Here is a 22,192-nt window from a genome sequence, read left to right on the forward strand (position 1 = left end):
AGGCTGTGAATCTCACCAAAGATTAACATAATCATCATCATCATCATCATCATCAAGATATACAATATGTCCCTAGCAAAATCTAGCAGCCAAGGTAACCAAACAGAAGCCATCATCATCTAAGGGAACCAGTCTTGTTTTATCAGTTAAACCCAATGGCTATTTGACATTTCTCTTTATATGTCAAATGAGTCATCGGTCTACAGCTTCTAAAATGCCTGTAATTGACAATTTCTCATCAGTAAAAACATAGCTGTGGGAAAGGAGATTGACATAGAAATATATTAGGCAATGATGACATCAAACAATAGAAATAGATACTTTATTAATTAAATATGCTTTTATCCTGTCCTAAAAGTATCTCAGAGAATCAGTTTTGTTAAGGCATCAGGCTTAAAAGTGGGAGATTGTAAGCACTGCTTTGATCTAAACCTCAAATTTCTTTATTGTACTTGCCTCATTTCAGATGATGACTATGAAATTCAGTATTATAGCCTATCATATAGATGAATTTTAAAAAATGAAAAACTTCTGTTCATACAGGAACATTGGGACAAAGATTAGTATCTTGGATACTGACTGAGAGGTCTATGGCACTTTCCCATGAAGGAAGCCATTATCTTCATATTTTGCATAATCTAGGGTATCATCTTGAATCCTTTTTCAGACTTTCTTGGAGAGATCTCAGGTTTCTCCGTTGTAAAGCTACAGAACCTACAATAAAAGTGACAGTATAATCACTTATGTACTTGCTGGGCTGATTTGTTTTGAGAAGCAAACTAACTCATGGTGGAATATCAGCGTTAAATCTTTTTTATTAGCAGGAAAGTGAGGGAACCATTAATAGCTACTAGACACAATTGATGGAGAGGCATTGTCACAGCCAACTTGAATCTCCAGGGCAGAAAAGTAGACTACAAAAGAGGAATGGAAGATGCTGAAGAAGAAGAAAAAAGACAGGATGACAAATTCAGCTAGTTCTGACTCCCAATGGTACAAATGCTTGCAGCAAGTAAAAAAGGGATTTGAGTGGAAAGAGAACCTACGTGTGCATGTAATGGGACAGGCTTCTGGCCAAAGACTCAGCTAGAAATTATTCTGATGCTGTTTCTGCACAGATGCAATACCTTTGTGTGTGATTCACAGAAATTGTGATAAAAAATCATTGTGATGTGTTTATTACACTTAAGTTAATGTATTGAATGTGTGTTGGGCAACAATAGGAGACACAAGGCTAAATAAGGCTAACTGAAGAGAAAAAAAACTAAAGTAAAAAAATTAGTCGCAACTTTGGAAAGTTCTTGCAGACTTGAACATTGGGTGCTGTCTAACAAAATGAAATTCAATGGCGAAATGGACAAGTACAGTATATGTGGTACCTTGCTCAGTAGTAGTAACTGCGAGAGGGATCTTGGAGTCCTATTGGACAACCATTTAAATATGAGCCAGCAGTGTGCAGCAGCTGCCAAGAAAGCCAACAGTTTTAGGCTGCATCAACAGAGGGATAGAATCAAGATCACATGAAGTGTTAATACCGCTTTATAATGCCTTGTAAGGCCACACTTGAAATACTGCATTCAGTTTTGGTTGCCAAGATGTAAAAAAGATGTGGAGACTCTAGAAAGAGTGCAGAGAAGAGCAAGAAAAATGATTAGAGGACTACAGGCTAAAACATATAAGAACGGTTGCAGGAACTGGGTATGTCTAGTTTAATGAAAAGAAGGACTAGGGGAGACATGATAGCAGTGTTCCAATATCTCAGGGCTGCCACAAAGAAGAGGGAGTCGAGCTATTCTCCAAAGCATCTGAGGGTAGGATAAGAAGCAATGAGTGGAAACTAATTAAGGAGAGAAGCAACTTAGAACTGAGGAGAAATTTCCTGACACTTAGAACAATTAATTAGTGGAACAGCTTGCCTTCAGAAGTTGTGAATGCTTCAACACTGGGAGTCTTTAAGAAGATGTTGGATAACCATTTGTCTGAAGTGGCGTAGGGTTTCCTGCCTAGGCAGAAGACTTGCAAGGTCCCTTCCAACTCTGTTATTCTATTCTAATTTAACTTGTTAGATAGCAATAGCACTTAGACTTATATTCTGCTTCATAGTGCTTTAGAGTCCTCTCTCAGCGGTTTACAGAGTCAGCGTCTTGCCGCCAACAATTTGGGCCTTCATTTTGCCCACCTCGGAAGGATGGAAGGCTGAGTCAACCTTGAGTCTGGTGAGATTCGATCTGCCAAACTGCTGGCAGCAGAAATAGTCTGCAGTTGTGCACTCTAACCACTGCCCCACCGCGGAGAAAAGAAAGGACAACCCAGAAGTACTGTTAGGCCAGCAAAAAAGTATCCAAGGTACTACAAACCTTCATGTCATGAATGTATGGATTGATTCTCAGGACATTTATGATCTGAAGGAGAGCTAAGCTGGTAGGATGCATGCAGACAGCTCATGAATAGAGAATCAATCAGGAAGACGGCAACCTAGGTGCCTGCAGAATTATGCAAACGAATAATACATAGAATACTTATTATGAAGAGAGTCAAAGGCTTTCTGAAAAGTTTTTAAAAGCTGGGAAACAACAATTGAAAAATACAGAAAAGGAGACATTAATATAACATTATTTTACTTGGGTGTTCCTTATGGTGAGTCACTCATTCAGCCGTGACTACATTATCTTTCTTCAAATTCACTTGCATAGAAATAGCCACTTTATATGACTGAGAGATTCTTAGGTTTAGAGATAGAAATGTTTTGGAGCGATTGCATTTGCATAATTTATTTTTGTTATTCTGGTACTGCATTTACACAATCTATTTTTGATTGTTCTGCTATTGCATTTATGTGATTTATTTTTGGTTATCCCATTGCAGCAAAAAAAACCCAACTTATATAGTTTCCAAGAATATTATTCCATTCAGAGCCCTAAATGAATGTTAGACAATGGCAGTTTGTTTAGAAATGGTTTACTTATATGGGGGGGGGGGGGGGGGGGGAGAAAATAATATATCCAGAAGGTGAGGCTCTGTAGTGAAAACCTATTAATAAACCAGGCATATTTTGACTTCAGAAATATTTTTCAATCAATCTATTTACTTTTAAATCCTACTTTTTATATCTTTCCCAATGATCATCTTGATGACAACATGGATTATATGGGTGTTTAATTTTATACAAAGCCAATAAAGTACAACTGATAACCTGTTGATCCAAGATTACAGATAGCCATGTATTGCAGTGGCTCAATGAATAAGACGCTGAGCTTGCCACGTAAAGGATGAACTCCTGTTAATTGTCCCAGTTTCTGCCAAACTAGCAGTTCGAAAGCATGTAAAAAATGCAAGTAGAAAAATAGGGACCACCTTTGGTGGGAAGGTAACAGTGTTCCATGTGCCTTCAGCATTTAGTCATGCTGGCCACATGACCACGGAGATGTCTTTGGACAGCGCTGGCTCTTTGGCTTTGAAATGGAGATGAGCACCGCCCCCTAGAGTCAGGAACGGCTAGCACATATGTGCAAAGGGATCCTTTACCTTTACTAGCTGCTAGATCTCAAAGCTCCTAGGATGACTTTGGGCCAATCGCTATCTCTCAACCTAATTCATTTCATAGAGCAGGGATGTCAAACTGGTGGCCCATGGGCTGGATGCATCATGCGCAGGCCACGCCCACCCAAGCTTCGCAAAGGGGAAAAACGAAACATCGTGTGACACAGTGAGTTTGACCCCCATGCCATAGAGCTATTGTTGTGGGGATGAAATTATCGTAGACACCCGAACTACCTTGTAGTTTCAGAGAAAAGGAGGGTTATAAAGGCAATCAGTCAATCAATCTTCTTTTTAGACATGAATGAAAACAAAGAAAACTAGCAAAATGTAGAACAAAAAGAGAAGCCTGAGCAGTGATTGTCAAGGAAGTATGAGCCCAGATTAAAAAGCTGTTTTGTCTGGGTTTGCACAACCCCAGAATATGATAAGTATGGTTTTGAATCCTGTGCGTGGCTACGTTGCTTCAAATTATATTTGGGTTTATAGACGAAGGAATAATTATGTAGAGTGCAGTGGATGGTTTTCCCTTGGTAATCTCTGTGTGTGTGTGTGTGTATGTATGTATGTATGTGTGTGTATATACCAGGGGTTGTAACACAAATACATACCTATTTCCCTGGCTCAACTGATAAGGAGGCGAGCCTGTGGCTTAGTGGCTAAGACTCCTGCCTACGATATAATACAGCCCAGGTTCAAATCCCAGTAAGGGTATGGCTAGCTGATGAGAACTAATTAGCTCGAAATAGATCTATACTAGTCTCCCTTTATTTATTTATCAGTACAAATACAACACAAATATAAAAAGGCAACATAAAAATAAAAATATGGTTTTCTGCCTGCATGGTCTTCTGTGATGAGCCGAAGGACAGAAAGAGAATTTCAGCCAAACTTGATATCCAGATGACTTACTCTCTGGAAACAAATACTGTGGTGGTAAGATACCCCCAACACCACTCGGGGCATGTGTTCTGTTAAGATACAGCCTGTTGTGCCTTCAGATGGCTTCTATAGTACTGCTGTAAAATGGCTTCTCCTGTACAGGAGTTGCCATGGTAACTGCTTCACAATACTCCACAAGGGGGCTCTCTCTGGTAAGGGGGGAAAATCCAATATTAGAAATTACATTTGGTCCAGACATTTTCCCCCTATAAATAAATACCCAGGCAATGCCAGGTTAACTAGTTGCAAATTAAAATCACAATATTCTAAAAGCTAGGAAATCAGGAGAGCTAGCCAAGCCCTATCAATTCAATTGCTATGAAGATTTCTAAAATCTTCTACAGGTAAATCCTTGGTGAACAATGGGCCTGGAATTTCCATCTCTAAGCAAAGTGCAATGTCACGTGACCATATTGTTTAGCAGCAGCAAATCCCAGCCATCCCCATTGTGCCGATAAGCAATTACTGGGGTCATTAAGTGAGGACCCCCTAAACCTGCTGGCCTCCAACAAACAAAATCAGTGGGGAAGCTGGCAAGATGTTGTAAGTCCCTGGTGCAAGCAAGCTGATGAGTGGGCAAGTGGCTGTTGTAGCATAACATGACTGCAACTGGGCTGGAGATGACTGCTGGCAGGGATGGGAGGGTGTGCAAGCAGCTACTATGGCACAGCTGGGCCAAGGGTGGCTCCTTTTTCAAACTACCTCTTAGGTGAATTGGGATTTCTTCCCCACCCAAACAAAATATGCAAGGAATCCAATAGGAAAAAAGGCAACCTTTCCAGCAACCTAATTACAATCCCATTTACTAAGGAAGAACAATCTGTTTTTGCACACTGGGCTCTTTGGAAGTAGTCTAAGAAAAGGCACTGAACATTTGTTGCATGCCCATTTCATATGGAGCGATATTCGGAGTACAATTACATTTGCATATGACATGTTATATTTATGTCTTTATCCAACAATCCAAACCAATTATCCTGCAAGTAGCATAAGGAATCGGCTCTCTGGAGTTGTTCTAGCCACAATTTGTGTCATGCAAGATTAAAAAAAAGTCTCTGGAACAAGCCAAGTTGGCTTGGACTACATGATATAGGAAGCTTGACTATCACCACAGTCAGAAGGTAGACCTTGGAAATCTTCTAGTGTCCCACACCCTGCTCAAGACCCTCTACTCAGGATGGCGAACCTATGGCACGCAGAGCCCTCTCTGTGGGCACAGGCACCATTGCCAGCTGCTCTTCTGGTTTCCGGCATGCACATGCACACCGGCCATTTGGTCTTCGTGTACACCGGAGCACTGGAAATCCAAAGACCAGCTGGCCGGTGCGCACATGACTGTTTTGGGGGCAGTTTTTGCACCATCTTCAGGCCATTTTGTGGCCCAAAAAATGGCTTGGAAAATGGCCAGGTTTTTGGTGCGAAAAACGGACTGAAAAATGAAGCCCCCAAAATGGCTCCAAAACAGCCAAAAAAAAGGCATGCGCACACCAGCTAGCTGCTCTTCTGGTTTCCAGTGTGCACATGCACACCGGTCAGCTGGTCTTTGGGGTTTCCAGTGCTCCAGCGCATGCATGTGCACACACGCACATGCACGTGCTCACACGTGCATGCATGAGTGTTCCGGTTTGGGCACTAGGTGTCAAAAAGCTTCCCCATCACTGCCCTATACCATTCCAGATACCTGGATGTCAGGTCTCTTGTTGAAAACCCCCAGTGATGGAGCACCCACAACTTCTTGGAGGTAAGCGGTTCCACTGATTAATTGTTCTCCCTACAAGAGCAGGAAATTCCTCTTGAGGTTGGATCTCCTTTTGATACTCTTCCACCCATTACTTCTTGGCCTGCCTTCATGTGCTTTAGAGAATAGGTCCAACCCTCTTCTCTGTGACAGCTACTCAGATACTATCATCTTACCCTAGTTCTTCATTTTGTAACATTAAGGTAACGGTTCCCCTCGGACATAAGTGCTAGTCCTTTCGGACTCTAGGGGGCGGTGCTCATCTCCGTTTCAAAGCCGAAGAGCCAGCGCTGTCCGAAGACGTCTCTGTGGTCATGTGGCTGGCATGACTAAACGCCGAAGGCGCATGGAACATTAGACATGACTAATGCCTCAATTGTTCGTCCCATGGTTTAAAAAATCAGGAAAACCAACAACAGAAAGAACCTTACCCTTTACAAGCTGCAGGGTTGAGAAATACTGTTGCTTTCTTTATCTGCATATTGGAAGGAATAATTTGGTTGCCCCATACCTAATAATAAAGAGAAAGTAAGGGTTTAGTTACTTAATTACTTAATAATTAGAATGTTTCATTTGGAAACCAAAAAACAATGCTCTATTTAGGTAGTTACTGCATGCCTTCCCAGTGAAAGGAATGAGCACAAGGAAGAAACCAGTGACTTGTTTGCTTTGTCACTCGCAACTTGTAGAAGTGCCCCTGATATTCTGAATTCTAAACCCTCTAATTAAGTAACACAAATGTTGTTATTTTCAATACTCAAAATCAGGTCCAAATATCAGGGGATAAAGCAATGAAGTCCGAAAAATAATCCGCTGTTTAAGTCATGATTTCAGTCATTCATTTTATCCCACCAGTGTCAGAAGCATCAAGGCGCTTTTAGGTTGAAAGGATTAGCTGGTGACATCACTGTTGCCCAGGGGATGCCCAGTTGGGGGCTCCTTTATTATCCACAGCAGGTGCTGGACCAAAGGATGAAAGCTCACTCCGTCCCATGGCAGCACTCGTGTCTCATACGTGAGCTTTCTAAGATCCAAGCCAGAATGCTAACCAGGCGAACCACCGTGCTCCTAGTCATCAATAAAAGTACCCATGGATTTGGGATTTTGTTCATTCATGCATCCACCCAGATGCAATTACGTTTAATTTTTAAGGTGTGTTCAAGATACCATATTCAACTTTAGTTTAGAGCTCTCTGGGAGTGAGATGGGGGTACCTAAATTTGATGAATACTGTATTTTTCAGAGTATAAGACACTCCAGAGTATAAGATGCCCCTAGCTTTGGGGGAGGAAAACAAGGGAAAAATAACTGCCTTTGCCTCCCAGCAATTTGCCACCTTGCAACAAACAGCAAACAGTACAGACAATATACACTGTTTGTAGTGTTATATTTCAGACTATACTTGTACAAATGCTGTTAAAATTGATGTACTTTCTGTAAGTATAGTTATTCTCTGCTTTTGAAAAGAATAGCACTTTTTAAAACAATAGCACTGGGCCTCTTCAGATCAAGCACTTACAGTATTTTTAAAAGCTTCTTAATTTTGTTAAGTTGTCTAGAATAATAATAAAGCAGTCTTTAAAAAAATAAGTCTGATAATTTGAACATTCTATAGGCATTTATAGTTGTTGACTTCTCTCCTTGCAGCAAACAGCCCGATTAGCACAAGAAAAAAAGATCTGCCTCTGCCTCCCAGCAATTTGCCTTGTGGAACAAACAGCAAGTTTCACTTTCAATTTCTCCCAATCATCAGCTGTTTCAGGCTGCAGGGTTTGTTATAGCATATTGAAGCCTCCGCAAGCCCCGTTTGCTGCAAAGAGGTAAAGTGCTGGAAGGCAGAGGACAAAGGGTGGGGGTGGGTGGGGCTACATTCAGTGTATAAGACGCAACCCAAATTTTGAGCCTCTTTTAGGGGGGAAAAAGGTGCGCCTTATACTCCAAAAAATACAGTACATAAAAATAAACAAAACATTAAGGCCATAATGCACGTGGGTCTGTAAAGGTCTTTATGACTCACACAGGTACAATTAACTAGAATGTGAATCTTACAAATTTTATTAATTTATTGTTGTGCTGTTGTAGTTGTCCCCAGGCTGGTGCCCTCCAGATGTGCTGTGACAGGAGAACAAAGGACAACTCTAAAGCACAACTATTTTTTATAATAACAAAGGTGGAGATTTTTTAAAAAAATACAGTGCAAAGGTTACTGCCAACAGTACTGAGTACCAATAGTCTTAAGAAATATCAGTTCCCCCAAATGCTTACGAAGAAATATCCTTCGCAATTATCAAAAATACCTGGAAGCTATTCACCACTGATTTTATACTTTACGGAATTTGACTATAATTAGGTGCAAAGCTTAAGCTTGGCAAGAAGAAGGAAGCAGTATTTGTAATATTTGGGCAACTAAATAATGACATCCTTGTTGATAGGCTACTCACGTAGAACAGACCCACCGGGAGAATCTCCAGGACCCTGCACAAGTGAGATAAGGAGGGGATTTTAATCTAATTTGATCTTGTTAGATGGTATTACCTGGGCTTCTTGGCATGCAGCTCTCCTTAGCAGGTTATCGCTATAATGTGGGGGAAAAGGAGAAAAGACAAAAAATGAATATTAAATAAGCTAAATTTATGGAAGGGAGATATATGTGCGCATTTTAAAAAGGATTTCTGCTTTGGCAGACAGAAATCTTAAGTCAAAAGTTTTCAAAGGGACGGCAGGGTTAGGAATGCAGACTATTTCCGCAATCATAATTGTAGGTGATATTACATTTGTTATTAATATCTTTAACTAGATATTTATTCAGAACAAGCATATCTGACCCTTGTACTAGTTTACATAATGGATTAATGTTTTACCCACAACACTGATCAAACTAACCAAATTCTCCATTATGTAAATAAATAGTATGGCATTAAAAAAAAACCTTCTCCATAAACTGCATAGCTGGCCAGAAAATGTGTCCCCCTCCCGACACAATAGCTGATGATGGATAGCATCAGAACTGCTGTCCCTCATTTTTTTTCCTATCCCACCCCCCCCTTTCTTCAACCTGCACATACATACACAAAACTGTAGGCACTAGGCACTCTTGAGTTTGAATTTCTGAATTTCGGCATATGCTAACTCTCTCTACTTCTCCTAACATTTGCCAAAGAGAAGAATGTCAAGAGATTACCATACATTTGCTTTCATTAAGAAGTCTCATGATTAAAATGGTGTGGAAGGGGGCAGTGAGCCAAATGTAAAGATTTAATGCGTGAAAACACAGTAACATTATAACACAACTATGTTAATGACATCATACAAATTTAAAAGTAATCATAAACAGGGATAAAATAAAGGAAAAGTCTTTGACAAGATTGCTCAAAAGTGTTAGCATCCCCTTTTTATTATTATTATTAATGATGATGATAATATAAAGCATAACAATATAAATATAAATAATATAAAATAATAATAATAATATAAAGGAACATAAAGTGGAAAAAGTATTGAAAATGAGAAGGTGAAGATCTTGTGGGACTTTCGAATACAAACAGATCGACATTTGGAGCACAACACGCCAGATATCACGGTTGTAGAGGGCTGAAGCATACAGTTTATTGATATCACTGTACCAGGAGATGTCAGAGTCGAAGAAAAAGAACTAGAAAAAAATCACGATATATCGCAACCTAGGCATCAAAACTACACGGCTATGGATGAAGCATGTAACAGTGATACCCATTGTAATTGGGGCACTTGGCACCATGTCCAAGAATTTTATAAGATACATCAACAAATTGCAGCTTCCTGCAATAACACCAGTGGAACTGCAAAAAACTGCGCTACTCGGAACATCTTGCATTTTTGAATGTTCAGTTGGCTGAGTTTCATGTTTCATGATGAAATTGAGTTTGACACCCCTGCCTTATAATATTTGCAACTTACTTTGCATTTCCTCTCCATAGTCTATTCTTTGGTGCCACTCAAAATTAGTTCAATCAAGAAACTTTTTATTCAAACCAAGTCACTTCCTGCCACAGTAACCTTTCCAGTGGTAAGAACATTGATTTGCAATAAAAAACCAATCAGGAGAAATTCAAATTAAGCAACAAGAGAAACACGCAATGGGAAACCTTTAGTGAAAATAATGGGGCAAAGAGAAACAAGCTTCCTAAGCAAGAGAATGTATAAATAATAAACTACTTCAATTACCCCTAATTGGAATATTTATCAAAGGGTTCCTTAGAGGTTTTAGAATTCCTGTTAGTGTTCCAAGGAATACGTCCTGCATGTTAAGAAATAGGGACACTTTATACCAATACAGTAGTAGACTTTTGATTAATTGGAGACATTTTATCAAATACTATTTAAAAACCAGCTGTAAAACTGAAAAGGATTGGAAGGATAAGAAGGTTAATATACGGAAGGGAGGTGAACTCCCTTAGCAGACCAAAGAAAGCAAGCTTGGATCCTAAAAATTAAAAAAAAACTTACTTTCTCCAAACTACACCTGTGGTTCTCTTCCTGATACGGAGGGGAGGAAAAGGCCTGAATTTGGGACTTGAGTTTCTCTCTGGCCCAGCACAGGAGTTTCCTTCCATTCACCATCCAGTGCTTTCTTTGGCAGGCAACTCTTTTGCTCTGTCTACTTAGCAAGCCATATAGTTGCTTAACAACCACAACTGAGAGAGCCAGGCTGTGGTCATTAAGCAAACTGATGTGGGAAACAAAAATATAGACCCATGATGGCGAACCTATGGCACGTGTGCCACAGGTGGCATGTAGAGCTCTTTCTGTGGGCACACAAGCCGTCGCCCAGCTCAGTTCCATTGCGCATGCACGCATGCTTCCTGCTAACTAGCTGGTTTTTGGTTCTCTGTCGCACCTGCGGAAGATATGCGTGCATTTGCGGGGGGGGAGTTGGGGGGATCACATGTGCATGTGCAGGGGTGTGTGGCAAACCGCCCCCCCTGCAGCCCATTTTTAGTCCCATGAGGCTTGAGGGAGGCCTGCTAGGCCCAAAATGGGGCATGGAGGGGTGGGTCGCACACATGTGCGGGGGGAAAGTAACAAATGGCTGAGAGCTTTGAAGGTACACAGGTGTTTACAGAAAGTGACCATAAGTGAAGTTGTGAAGCGTGTATGTGGTTAGAAGAAAAGTATAAAGAATAGGATTCAAGATTAGCTTGGGGCCTTTTGATTTATACCAGTCCTTGTAGGACTTGCTATATGTCATTGGACTACATTGCAATGGCTTGATAATGCAACTACATTACTACTATTGTATATTTTATATCTATTCATTTCTGATGTTCCAAATTATTAGAAACAATAAACTTCGGATCTTAAAGTAAGAATTATTGCTTGTGTTGTTGCCTTTGTTTCCTATTGGAATTTCCCTATGACACTGGTCCTAAGGGCATGTTCTTTAATGATTGCAACGACTTATGACCACAATTCTAGACCAAATTGTGGTTGTAAGTTCCCTACCTGTACCAAGTAAGGAAATATAACAAGAAGAAAGAGGGGGATTAGAGTGGAGAAAACCCGCTCCTAGCTACTACTCTGATAGCAAAGCACTGAGGGAATATTTTTCTTAACATGACTGTTAACATTAGTAACTGTGGTGGCTCTGTGGTTAGAATAAAGTATTGTAGGCTAATTCTGCCAGCTGCCAGTAGTTTGATTCTCACTGGCTCAAGGTTGACATAGTCTTCCATCTATTTTATCCTACTGCATAACCATGACATCATTCACTGTTGCTTTTTGATGGGGCGAAGGGCAGTATACCTTATTTCATTTGCAAATTGGATTTCCCAGTTCTATTTGACTTGACTCTCGTGGCTTTGGGAAACCTACTCATGAAGCTGCTCAGAAGATTTAGATATACTAATTTAAATGGAATCTTTAGAATCATGTATAAATTAACACTAGCAGCAGCTTCTCTTCTCAATCTCCTCTCTTAATTTTTTTTAAAAAATGAGCCACAGTTATCTACCAGAGCCAATGAGGCTTTCTCATAAATAAAGACAATGATGCTTAAAGGCCTCTTTGCAGCATGCATGCCTCCTGTTAAAAAAAAATAAAAAATTATTCCTTGAGCACCATACTGTCTATTCCTATATTATTGCATCAGGAACAATTCAAGCTAAGTCTGTGAGGACAGATTGAGGAAACAGAACTTGTTTAGCCTGGGGATATTATAGTATGCTTCAAACATCTGAAGAGATATCACACAGATGAAGCTTGTGATGTGTTCTCTATCATCCCAGAGCTTGAGACATGGAATTGAATGGTTCAAAGTCTTTGGATGATAATACTGGAACATGTGGATGACCTTGGGGAATGAGGGGAAGAGATGCTGCCTAGGAAAAAAGTCAGAGGAGAGGGAGGAGACCCCAAGGGATTAACAGACGGAGAAAGAAATTTAGAAAGGACCGATCCTAATTGATCATATGGTTAAAAATGTCAATGGAAAATCTGTACCTTCAGATTTCCAAGATTGATATCAAATCTCCCAGTTAAAACAAGACAGAAAACAAGATAAGCTAATTCTACTTTATAGTAAGGCCACTTGATCAAGTAGGGTGGGTCCTTCCCAACTTTTTTTCTCTGATGCCTTTTGGGACTTCTACTTGTCTAGCTATTTCATAGACAATATCTCTTCTCCGTGTTTCCCAAGATCATTCACATATTCCATTACAGAAGGCATATTTGGGATGGATGTTAGAAGAAATTGCCTAAGAGTAAAAGCAGTTCAAGCAACCAACTAATTAATGGAGGGCAGTAGAGAGAAGTTGGCCTTTAATGAATATTGGACTAGAAGACTTCCAAGGTCCCTTCTCACTTATTCTATTCTAAAGTCAATGGGATATACCATTGTTTGAAAGTACTATGATCACATGTATATTTTTTAGTAGCAGCTAATACATTGAATTACCGTACATGGTTCTAGAGATTACCTTTAAATTAGTATATCTAAATAAATATTGCACCCTTCAAATTACAGGTAGTCCTTGACTTATGACCACAATTCACCTCCAAATTAAGTTGCTAAGCGAAACATTTGTTAAATGAATTTTGCCCCCTTTTACAATCTTTCTTGCCACAGTTGTTAAGTGACTCACTGAAGTTGTTAAATTAATAACACAGTTATTAAGTGAATCTGGCTCCCTATTGAGAAGATTACAAAAGGTGATCATGTAACTCCGGGACAACCATAACCATTATAAATATGAGTCAGAGGCCAAGCGGCTAAATTTTGATCATGTGACTATGGGGATAAAATGCAATAAGTGTGGAAAATGGTCATAAATTGTTTTCTTCAGTGCCATTGTGACTTCAAAACAGTCACTAAATGAACTGTTGCAAGTTAAGGACTACCTACACTCACCATTTAATTCTGACCTAAAATAAAGCTAATTGATGTTTTAATCTAAAATGCATTTTCTTTCCCCATAATTTTCCCTCCTGATTCTTGAAAGGGAAAAATAGGAATTAAGTTCATAAAACCTACCCAAAGATTTTTCTCTCTTGCAGATACGTAAAATGGAAATTCAGGCTCTTGCTGACCCAATTGCTTAAGCTATTCATAATTTTATACACGGATTCTGAGATTATGCACACACAAACAACTCTCCAAAGTCTTTAAAATTCCTTGACCTGCTTCTTAGGATATTCAGAAAAGCTATCAAATCCAGTTAGCTTCATATGGTGGAGAGAAAAAAATAGCTTGGATGGTCATTCCTCCCTCCTTCCTCTGCTCCAATTCAAAATATTTCTTGGTTACAACAAAGAGCAAAAACTAACTAGATGACATTGTATAGCTCTTTTGCCACTTCTGTTTGGCCTTGAGTGTTTTTTTTTTAATTCAATCCAAATCATGGAAAGATTCCATAATAATTACCAGTGTTTTCCATAAAGCCAGTTTCCTCCCCATGTAACCAGGCAGATCCCAACTGTAGTCTTCTTCCAGTGATTTCTGAGGGTTTGAAACATTGTGATCACCTTGGCCATGTTTAGGTTTTATTCTATAGCGTAGCGTACAATTCCGATGCGAAAAAAAGTCCTCTGTGGTAAACTATGAAAAAGAAAGATGAATATTCTTAAAACTAGATAATAGATTTGAAGTTAGTTAATCAATGCATAACCATGTAACCTTTTCAGCAGGTAGTATGCAGTGATCTGTGAATTCTGTTTGCAGGTATGACAGATTTGAGAACAATTCTAACTATTTTTTCTAGGCCTTGTCTTGGCTTCATCAGTTCCACAATGGCTTCCATTTCTTGGCAATTTTTTTTACCCTTGAAGTAGCTTGCAGGAATTTGTGCCTTGATTTGTAAAAGCGAATGATCTTCATTTTTAAGTGCTCAGACAATTGCTTACACGACCCATGTTTGTTAAAAGTAAAGAGAACAATCGCAACCTGAACAAATAGAGGAGTCAGAATTGACCTATAGAATTTTGCGGCTAACTGTAAGCCTTATCAGTTTTTAGCTCTTATTCAAAACATCACTGGGGGCAAAAAAGTAATGCTGAATCACTGGAACGGTGTTGAAACTTGTACAACCATTGCCACGTTCGTTGTTTTGTTATTGTTAATCTGTAAACCATAGTACCTACAATTACTAACAGAAAACATGTTTTACAAACCACAGTGACTGGCCTCATTCATCAGACTAAATTAAACAAGTAGCTTTGTGTCTTAGTGCAATATCTAAACCCTGTAGAACGAAGCATGTGTTAATCAAAGGAAGTGTAAGGGCAATCTCCCCATATTCAACAGCATCTTCAGGAGCTTACTCAAGTCTTTGTTACCCTCCTTCATTTACTCAAAATCTGCAATATGGGGATAGGGCTGTTTTCATGCTCCAATACAAGCATTTGAGTAGGGTTAAATTAATTAATAATTAACCAGTAGAACTGCTTGCCTTCAGAGGTTGTAGGTGCACTGGAAGCTTTTAAAGAGATTGGGCAGCCTTTTGTTTGGGATGGTATAAGGACTTTTTCTCAAACAAGGGTTTCGACTAGAACTCCTCAACGCTGTTATTCTGTATTCTTTATGTTCAATAGTTAAAAGGACAACATACTGGGTTAAGCAACTTGCCACTGCCTTTTTTCTAGGGCTGAGAATGACTGGCCCAAGGTCATCCAGATGGTCTTATGCCTAAGGCAGGCCTAGAACACCAGGTCTCCTGATCCTAGCTTGATGTCTTAACTTAGGAGTGTCAAACTCAAGACGATACGGTGGTGTCATGTGACATATCGGGACCTCCTCCCCCCCCTTCACTAAACCGGGTGTGGGCGTGCCCAGTGCATGATGCATCTCGCCCGCGGGCTGGGAGTTTGACAGCTCTGCCTTAACTGCTTTCAAGTCTTTTAATTCTAATTTTTGCTATTTCTTCTCCATAGATTAAGCAGCTTCCTTTAATTGTCAAAATTTAAAAAAAAATATTTGCCAGCTCAGGTTAAGGGTATGTTTGCAGGGGTAGCTGGTTCATTTGATATACTAAGATAAAATAGGCCAATTATTGTACAGTACAAAACTATCCACTGTAGTCCGCTGCAGCTTGTGTGTAAGGTAAACCCAAGTCAGAGTTAACTTAGTTAACTAAAAAATTGATTAATTGGCTAGCCCCGCCTGCTCATTTTCTACATGAAATGTTGTTGAAATGCTGTTTTCCAATCCCCAAGGATTTCAAGAAGCAACTGGACTTTCTGGTTTGTTTGTTTTTTAAGGCGTTTTGCTTCTCATTCATCAGAGCTGAAGAAGCTTCTTGGATGAGAAGCGAAACATCTTCAAAGAAAAACCAGAAAGTCTAGTTGCCTGTTGAAAAAAAAAAGCACCTTTGGTGGGACAACCATGACCTGGATGACTGAGAATCTCCATAGGCATCTATTGCATCTTCTTTTTAAAAAACAAATCTTGGCTCACCGGGTGTTAAAATAATCTATAGGTTGAGCTTGTACAACCTATTCTTTAGCACTTCACTGAAATAAGGTATTTCATAGACACTAATTCTCAAATGGCTCATCTGAGTTTTCACTTTGTAGAAACCTGATCAAGGCAAACCATTTCCTAATAGGCCAGCTTCAGCGGCACTGGGTCCACTGCGTTGACCGGCATGGACATTCAATATTATGGAAACTGTTAGTCTAAGCCAGGGCTCTTACAAAGTTGGCCACTTTAAGACTTGTGGACTTCAACTCCCAGAATTCCCCATCCAGCATGGCTGCCTGGGGAATTCTGGGAGTTGAAGTCCACAAGTCTTAAAGTGGCCAACTTTGTAAGAGCCCTGGCTTAGACTACGAGGAGGTTCCGGGCGGAAGACTGCCACGCGCTGACCACGTGATCCACAGCCAATCGGTGCCGGCGAAGAACCCGCAGGACCCAATTCGAATCCTTTTGTTGCAGGGGCGGCGATCCTAAAAATAAAAGCCGGACGATGGCGGAGACTCACCTGAGACGAGGAGCCTCACAGCATCACCTTCGGTCTCCCCACCCCACCCCCGATGCACGGCTAACCTCTCTTTCTCTCTCCACCTTCCAGCTTTTTAGAAACGGGGCATGTTGCCTCTGCCCGCCTTGCAGCGGAGCTAGGAAGGGTCTCACTTTTTGCCTTCCGGCTGACGCCGCTGCCAGTTTCTGCTCGGCTTCTCTTTGGCCGCTTCCTGGTACTGCGCTTAGCTTTACTCCCCGGGAAACATTAAATAGGCTGTTCTTGGTTCCGCGCGGCCCAAGGTCGTTCTTGCTTGCACAAAAGGGCGCAAGGAAGGAGAGGAGCTGCGTCCCTGCTCCAAGCCTCGTCAGTTTTGTTGAGCACAACCCTTTTGGGAGTTGGTGTAAATTTCGGAAGGAAAGAATAAAATTAATAAGCTCCCCTCCTCTCTCTCTTTCCTATTTATTTGTTTATTATCACATAGGCTGACCCATCCCGTTATCTGCCTACTGTGGGTGGTTGCCTAATTCATCATAACTGTATTTTATTTCTTTACACCAGGGGTGTCCAAACTTGGGAACTTTAAGACTTGTGGACTTCAACTCCCAGAATTCCTGGCTGGGGAATTCTGGGAGTTGAAGTCCACAAGTCTTAAAGTTCTCAAGTTTGGACACCCCTGATTTACACGGAGGGCTGTGTTGGAAGTAATGTCCATCTGGGTTTGGTTCCAAATATGGAGAAAGACACTGGGAACCTGGAGATTGCTTGGAAAGATGGTTTAATGGTGGACAGGATCACATGAGGTTTTTTGGGATCCTGGGCAAAATGAGCACATGGGTGAGAGAGATCTTTATACCCTCTGGGGTCCTGCCTTGGAGCTTCCTGTTCCTTTGTAAGAAATTCATTCTGATTGATGGTCAGACTCCCATGTAGCCATGCAGAGGTAACTTTGTAGGTTGTTTTCATGAGATTTTAAAACATCCAAAATTTATACTCACTAATTCGACAGACAACTCTGATGTACAAACAAAGAAGGTTTATTGAATTGTGTTTGCAAATTTGTCCCTTCACAAATTGGATTGAGAGTTTCACACAAGTCATTTATACATTTCCACAATATACGTGTTCCATGCAATATACCTCATGCCTGAAATCCCTTACCTTCTGTGTTCCTAAGAAATGTGATTACCCCTGCCTAGTTACAACAGGATCTACCTTGTCTTTTACAATTTGTCCGGAGCGTGGGCTTACTTCCTCAAACATTTAGATCGCATTGACACAGTGATTAGCTCTTTATCATTTGTGTTTTTTTATTTGGCCTTGCTATTGAGGCTTGCAGTAAGAGTCATTGACTTAAAAGTATTTTATAATTCTTCTGATACATTTTATAAGACAGTAACTTTCCATCCATTCTCACATCTTGAGTCCCAAACTTGGTTGAATCTTGCTTGGTGATGTAAACTTCCCAGGTGCCATGTAGTGAGATGGGTAGAGGGCTAATCCTATTATATCCTGAGGATGAAGGTCTTTTGTGTTATAGATAAGATGGCCAGCCTTGTTCCCTACAGTCTTTCTTGGGCTATTAGCAAAGGGGGGGGGGATGCTTTCCAAGAGCATGTTTCTCCTTTTCTCATCCAGGGAGGTATAATATCCTGCCTTTTTAATATTTCTTAGAATATTTCATTCTTCTAGGAGAGGGCTGGGTCCTAACCTCCTACAGCTGTTAGCCAACATTTTGATTATTAAAGCGTTTTAATCTTTTCATCACCCCAAATGAGTGACTTATGTTCTAGGGCACAAACAAAAGAGCAGGATGTACATAAAGGGGTGTATGAGTTCTCTATCCTACAGTTTCTTCAAGAAAATGAATTTTTGATGGATGCAGTCAGCCTATCATATATTTTACATAAAATGCTTATTCAAGATCTTCGCTCAAAGCTTTTGGGGTACCTTATAAAACTGTCACCGATTAAAAGAAAAAACTAGCACCAGGATATGATGGGATTCTATCCCACTGTACTATGCAGGAGAAGATAGTCCCAAATGTGCCATAAATTAGGCCCACTCAAATTTTTATGGTAGAACTCTGCCTTAAGTTCCAGCTTGAAATGGCATTGCCCATAACATTTGATATAAATTAGTGCATACATCTTTTTAGTGACCTTTTGCTGATGATGCAAAAAAAAGTATTCTAGACAGATATGCATACAATTCTCTTGGTTTTCTCCTTTGATTTGTCCATTTACTAACACCTAATTAAAAAAAATATTGCTCAAAGTGTGTTGCCCAGATTTTTCAAATCTGGTTCATAAAAAATTCCACGTATAAAGAGCATTATCTTTGGAAAGTTTTCTTTGGATAAAATGCAACATAGTGCAAACATTAAAAAAACATAACCGGCAATTAACCAACAGCTGACTTCCCAAAATAGTAGTATTTCTCAGTTATTTACGGCTTATACTAGGGTTTATAGTCCACTCCAATCTAAAAATATTTTGAATACTTTGCATTCCTGATACAGAATGTTAAAAGAAAACAATAGTCCATGAACCATCTTAATAATTGAAATCCTGATAACTGAAGAATCTGGTACTATCCTATGATAATCCTCAATTAGGAAGACCATTTACTTATAACAGTTGTACCTCAGCACTCTTTCGAAGAGCCATAGATAGTTTGATGACTCTGAAAAACCAAAAGAGTGGGGACCAATTTAATTCTGGAGAAAATTGTGTTCCAAAGAAGGGGAGGTCATGACTGAGAATCTTTGTCTTGTAATTCCTGAAGATGACACTTCCTAAAGAGACAGACATCCTTAGATTTATTTATTTAATCTTTATGCTTCCCATCTCACTTATAAGGCAACTCTGGGCACCTTACAGATTATAAAAAGAGAACTAGAAAAGTAATTAAATATTAAAACTATGCAGTTTAAAAATGTAAAACTATACAGATGGTTTTATTTTAAGAAGTCCCATCCCTTTTAACAATTCTGTAGCCCCTATTTGGGGTAGAGTTGGGGCGGGGCTGGATCCCCATGATTTAATAGATGGGCAGAAACTATTGGAAGAAGGTTTTCTCCTAGATACCCAAATCCTACACCATGAAGGGTTTTACCACCAGCATTTTGTATTTGAAATTACCAAATCTATCAGATATTTCTCTAGATGTGTTGTACCCATTCAAAAAAGAAGAACCACCAATCTTCTGCAGCTGGCACAATTGTTTTCTTAATACTTATGGAGGCTGGTGACTTGATACATTTATGCTGGAGTCCCTCCTGGCAAAAACACTTCCCCCTTTCTTCCCACCCCACCCCCAACCATTATTTTCCTGATTCTGAACATCTGGTTATCTTAGAGGCATACCTTACTTACATGTTGTATTATAGATATGCATCAAATACCTCTTTTCTACTTCTTTGGCTGTTTTGTTTCAGACACCCAGTGGAAGTTATTAGCAAAAGCAGCATGGGACCAGACAAAAAAGAGAATTAATAAAATGCCCCCTTTGGATTCTATGCTGCTGTTTTATTTAAAGGCCAAAAGGAATGACTCCCACATTTGCTGATCTTTTGATAATCCATTTCGGAAGTTGCTAAGAATAACTGCATTATCCTTTGACAGAGAAGTTTTAAATAGATGGGAAGTCGTCGTTAAAAATCTCCTTTCTGTTTCTTTCAGAAAGGCCTAATATCAAGGTGTTTTCCCTTGTGTTTTCTCACTCTTGATTTTATACATGTTTAGCTTTCCCTCTTGTTGCTTGGGAAAATTTCTCCCAAATGAAAACATTTGCCTAGTTTGTAAGCAAAATAAAGTAGAATAATTCAGCAAGGAAGATGTAGCTGCTTACAGAACACTGGTTGCATTAATTCAGTACTTGATCAGGTCAAGTACTCTGGTCATTTATTTATTTGTTGAAAACATTTATATGGCTGTCCAACTCACACAATGATTCTGTGCAGGCTTCCACATTAAAATTTCACAGGTTAAGAACCTATAAACCACCCACCCCATCCATAAATATCACTATGTGAGATTATGAGTATCAAGCATGTTTTGTTTGTACAGAAATCACCTGAAACTGCTGCGCGCTTGCCTAGGAATTGAATGTCGTTGCAAATATTATGCAGACATGGTATTCTAGTAGATATAGATGGCATCCTTTGCCAGTGAGTCTGCAGCTTCCAGCTGTGTCCTGAAATGCTCTGAGGCTGCAATTTTAGCACAACTTAGTAACCTTAGAAGGTTTCTTTCTAAGTTTTTCCCAACTGCTGGCCCCTCCAGTAGTTTAGAAGTTGTGACTGCAGCCTTCAGAATTCCCAATCAGGGCTATTTCTTTTCAATCCAATTGTGAAGCAAAACACATACTCTGACAGCCACCGGCAGACATAGAAACCCAAAGATCTTTTTATATATTCCTCACAAGTGGTGATGTTTTTCCTGAATGGCCCCTACTGAATGGCCCCTACTTCTTGAAGAAGTCTTCCTGATATGGGCGAAACAGAAGTTCAGGGAATTAGACCTGTATACCAAACCAAATATATAAAGCATAAATATAAATGTGTGTATGTATGTATGTATGTATGTATGTATGTATGTATGTATGTATGTATGTATGTATGCATATTCTTAAGAAAATAAACCATTAGCTCAGCCAAAAAACATTAAGGTGCAAAGACATATAAATTTAGATATTAGATAATAAAAGTGATGGGAAAGCAAGGACATATATATCCTTACAAGAAACCCTTTAGGAAAAAGAAAAGCCCCAGGGGTGTTCAAACTTGACAGCTTTAAGACTTGTGGACTTCAACTCCCAGAATTCCTCCTCCAGTGATGTTGGCTCAGGAACTCTGGCATTGAAGTGTGCAAGTCTTAAACCTGTCAAGTTACAAGACCCTTGCACCCCTAGCCCTTTAGAAAAAAACCCCAGGGGTGTTCAAACTTGACAGCTTTAAGACTTGTGGACTTCAACTCCCAGAATTCCTCCTCTCACTCTTCATCTCGATGATGTGCGGACGGGTGGGGGGAGGGAGCTGGAACCGGTTCTAAAGGGCACTGTAGATTTGTGGAACCTCTTCTGTAGAAGGGGTTAGAACTGGCAGGAACCCACCCCTGCCTTGTTTCTATTCCCTCACCATTCTGACCTCATTAACATGTAGATCCATTATCCAATCAGATGAATTGCTACACTGATTAAATGCACACTGATTTGCATAGCCTATATGCAAATATAGACGGACGACAACTGCCCCTCTTGTAGTCTTGTCTTTCGCCTCCAGTTCCATAATAAACCAGCTGGTAATAAATATATTCTATTTGGCATAGGTCTTTTTGAGGCATGGAAGAAATTTGTTCTCCTCCTCCTCCTCCTCTTCCCTCCTCTTCCCTTCTTCCTAACGTTAGACTATTTTGAGTATTATGCTGAAAATATTATAATGACACTCCAAAGCTAAAAATAGCTTTAAACATTCATACCTATTTTTTTCAGCAGTTAACACGGAAAAAAATATCCAAAATAAAGATAGCCAAACAAGACCTTT

The 22,192-nt window shown here is 39.8% G+C and overlaps 1 protein-coding gene across 4 annotated transcripts in view; it reads right to left on the reverse strand.

Moving 5' to 3' along the window:
• AGK (acylglycerol kinase) overlaps positions 1-16,877 on the reverse strand; it is a 47,979-nt gene extending 31,102 nt beyond the window's left edge. The window contains exons 1-4 of one of the 4 annotated variants that reach the window (XM_081958243.1): positions 16,669-16,877; positions 14,115-14,288; positions 8,753-8,792; positions 6,649-6,728 (exon numbers count right to left, since the gene is read on the reverse strand). In XM_081958243.1, the coding sequence (XP_081814369.1) occupies positions 6,649-6,728; positions 8,753-8,792; positions 14,115-14,224 (230 nt within the window). In that variant the 5' untranslated portion in view covers positions 14,225-14,288; positions 16,669-16,877. Of the gene's footprint in view, positions 1-6,648; positions 6,729-8,752; positions 8,793-14,114; positions 14,289-16,142; positions 16,302-16,668 lie in introns of those variants that run through there. The other 3 variants (XM_081958244.1, XM_081958246.1, XM_081958245.1) reach the window with 3 other exon arrangements.
• Positions 16,878-22,192: the final 5,315 nt, after the last annotated feature.

This window comes from Natrix helvetica (genome assembly GCF_964273705.1).
Source record: "Natrix helvetica genome assembly, chromosome: 6".
NCBI classification, from domain to species: Eukaryota; Metazoa; Chordata; class Lepidosauria; order Squamata; family Natricidae; genus Natrix; species Natrix helvetica.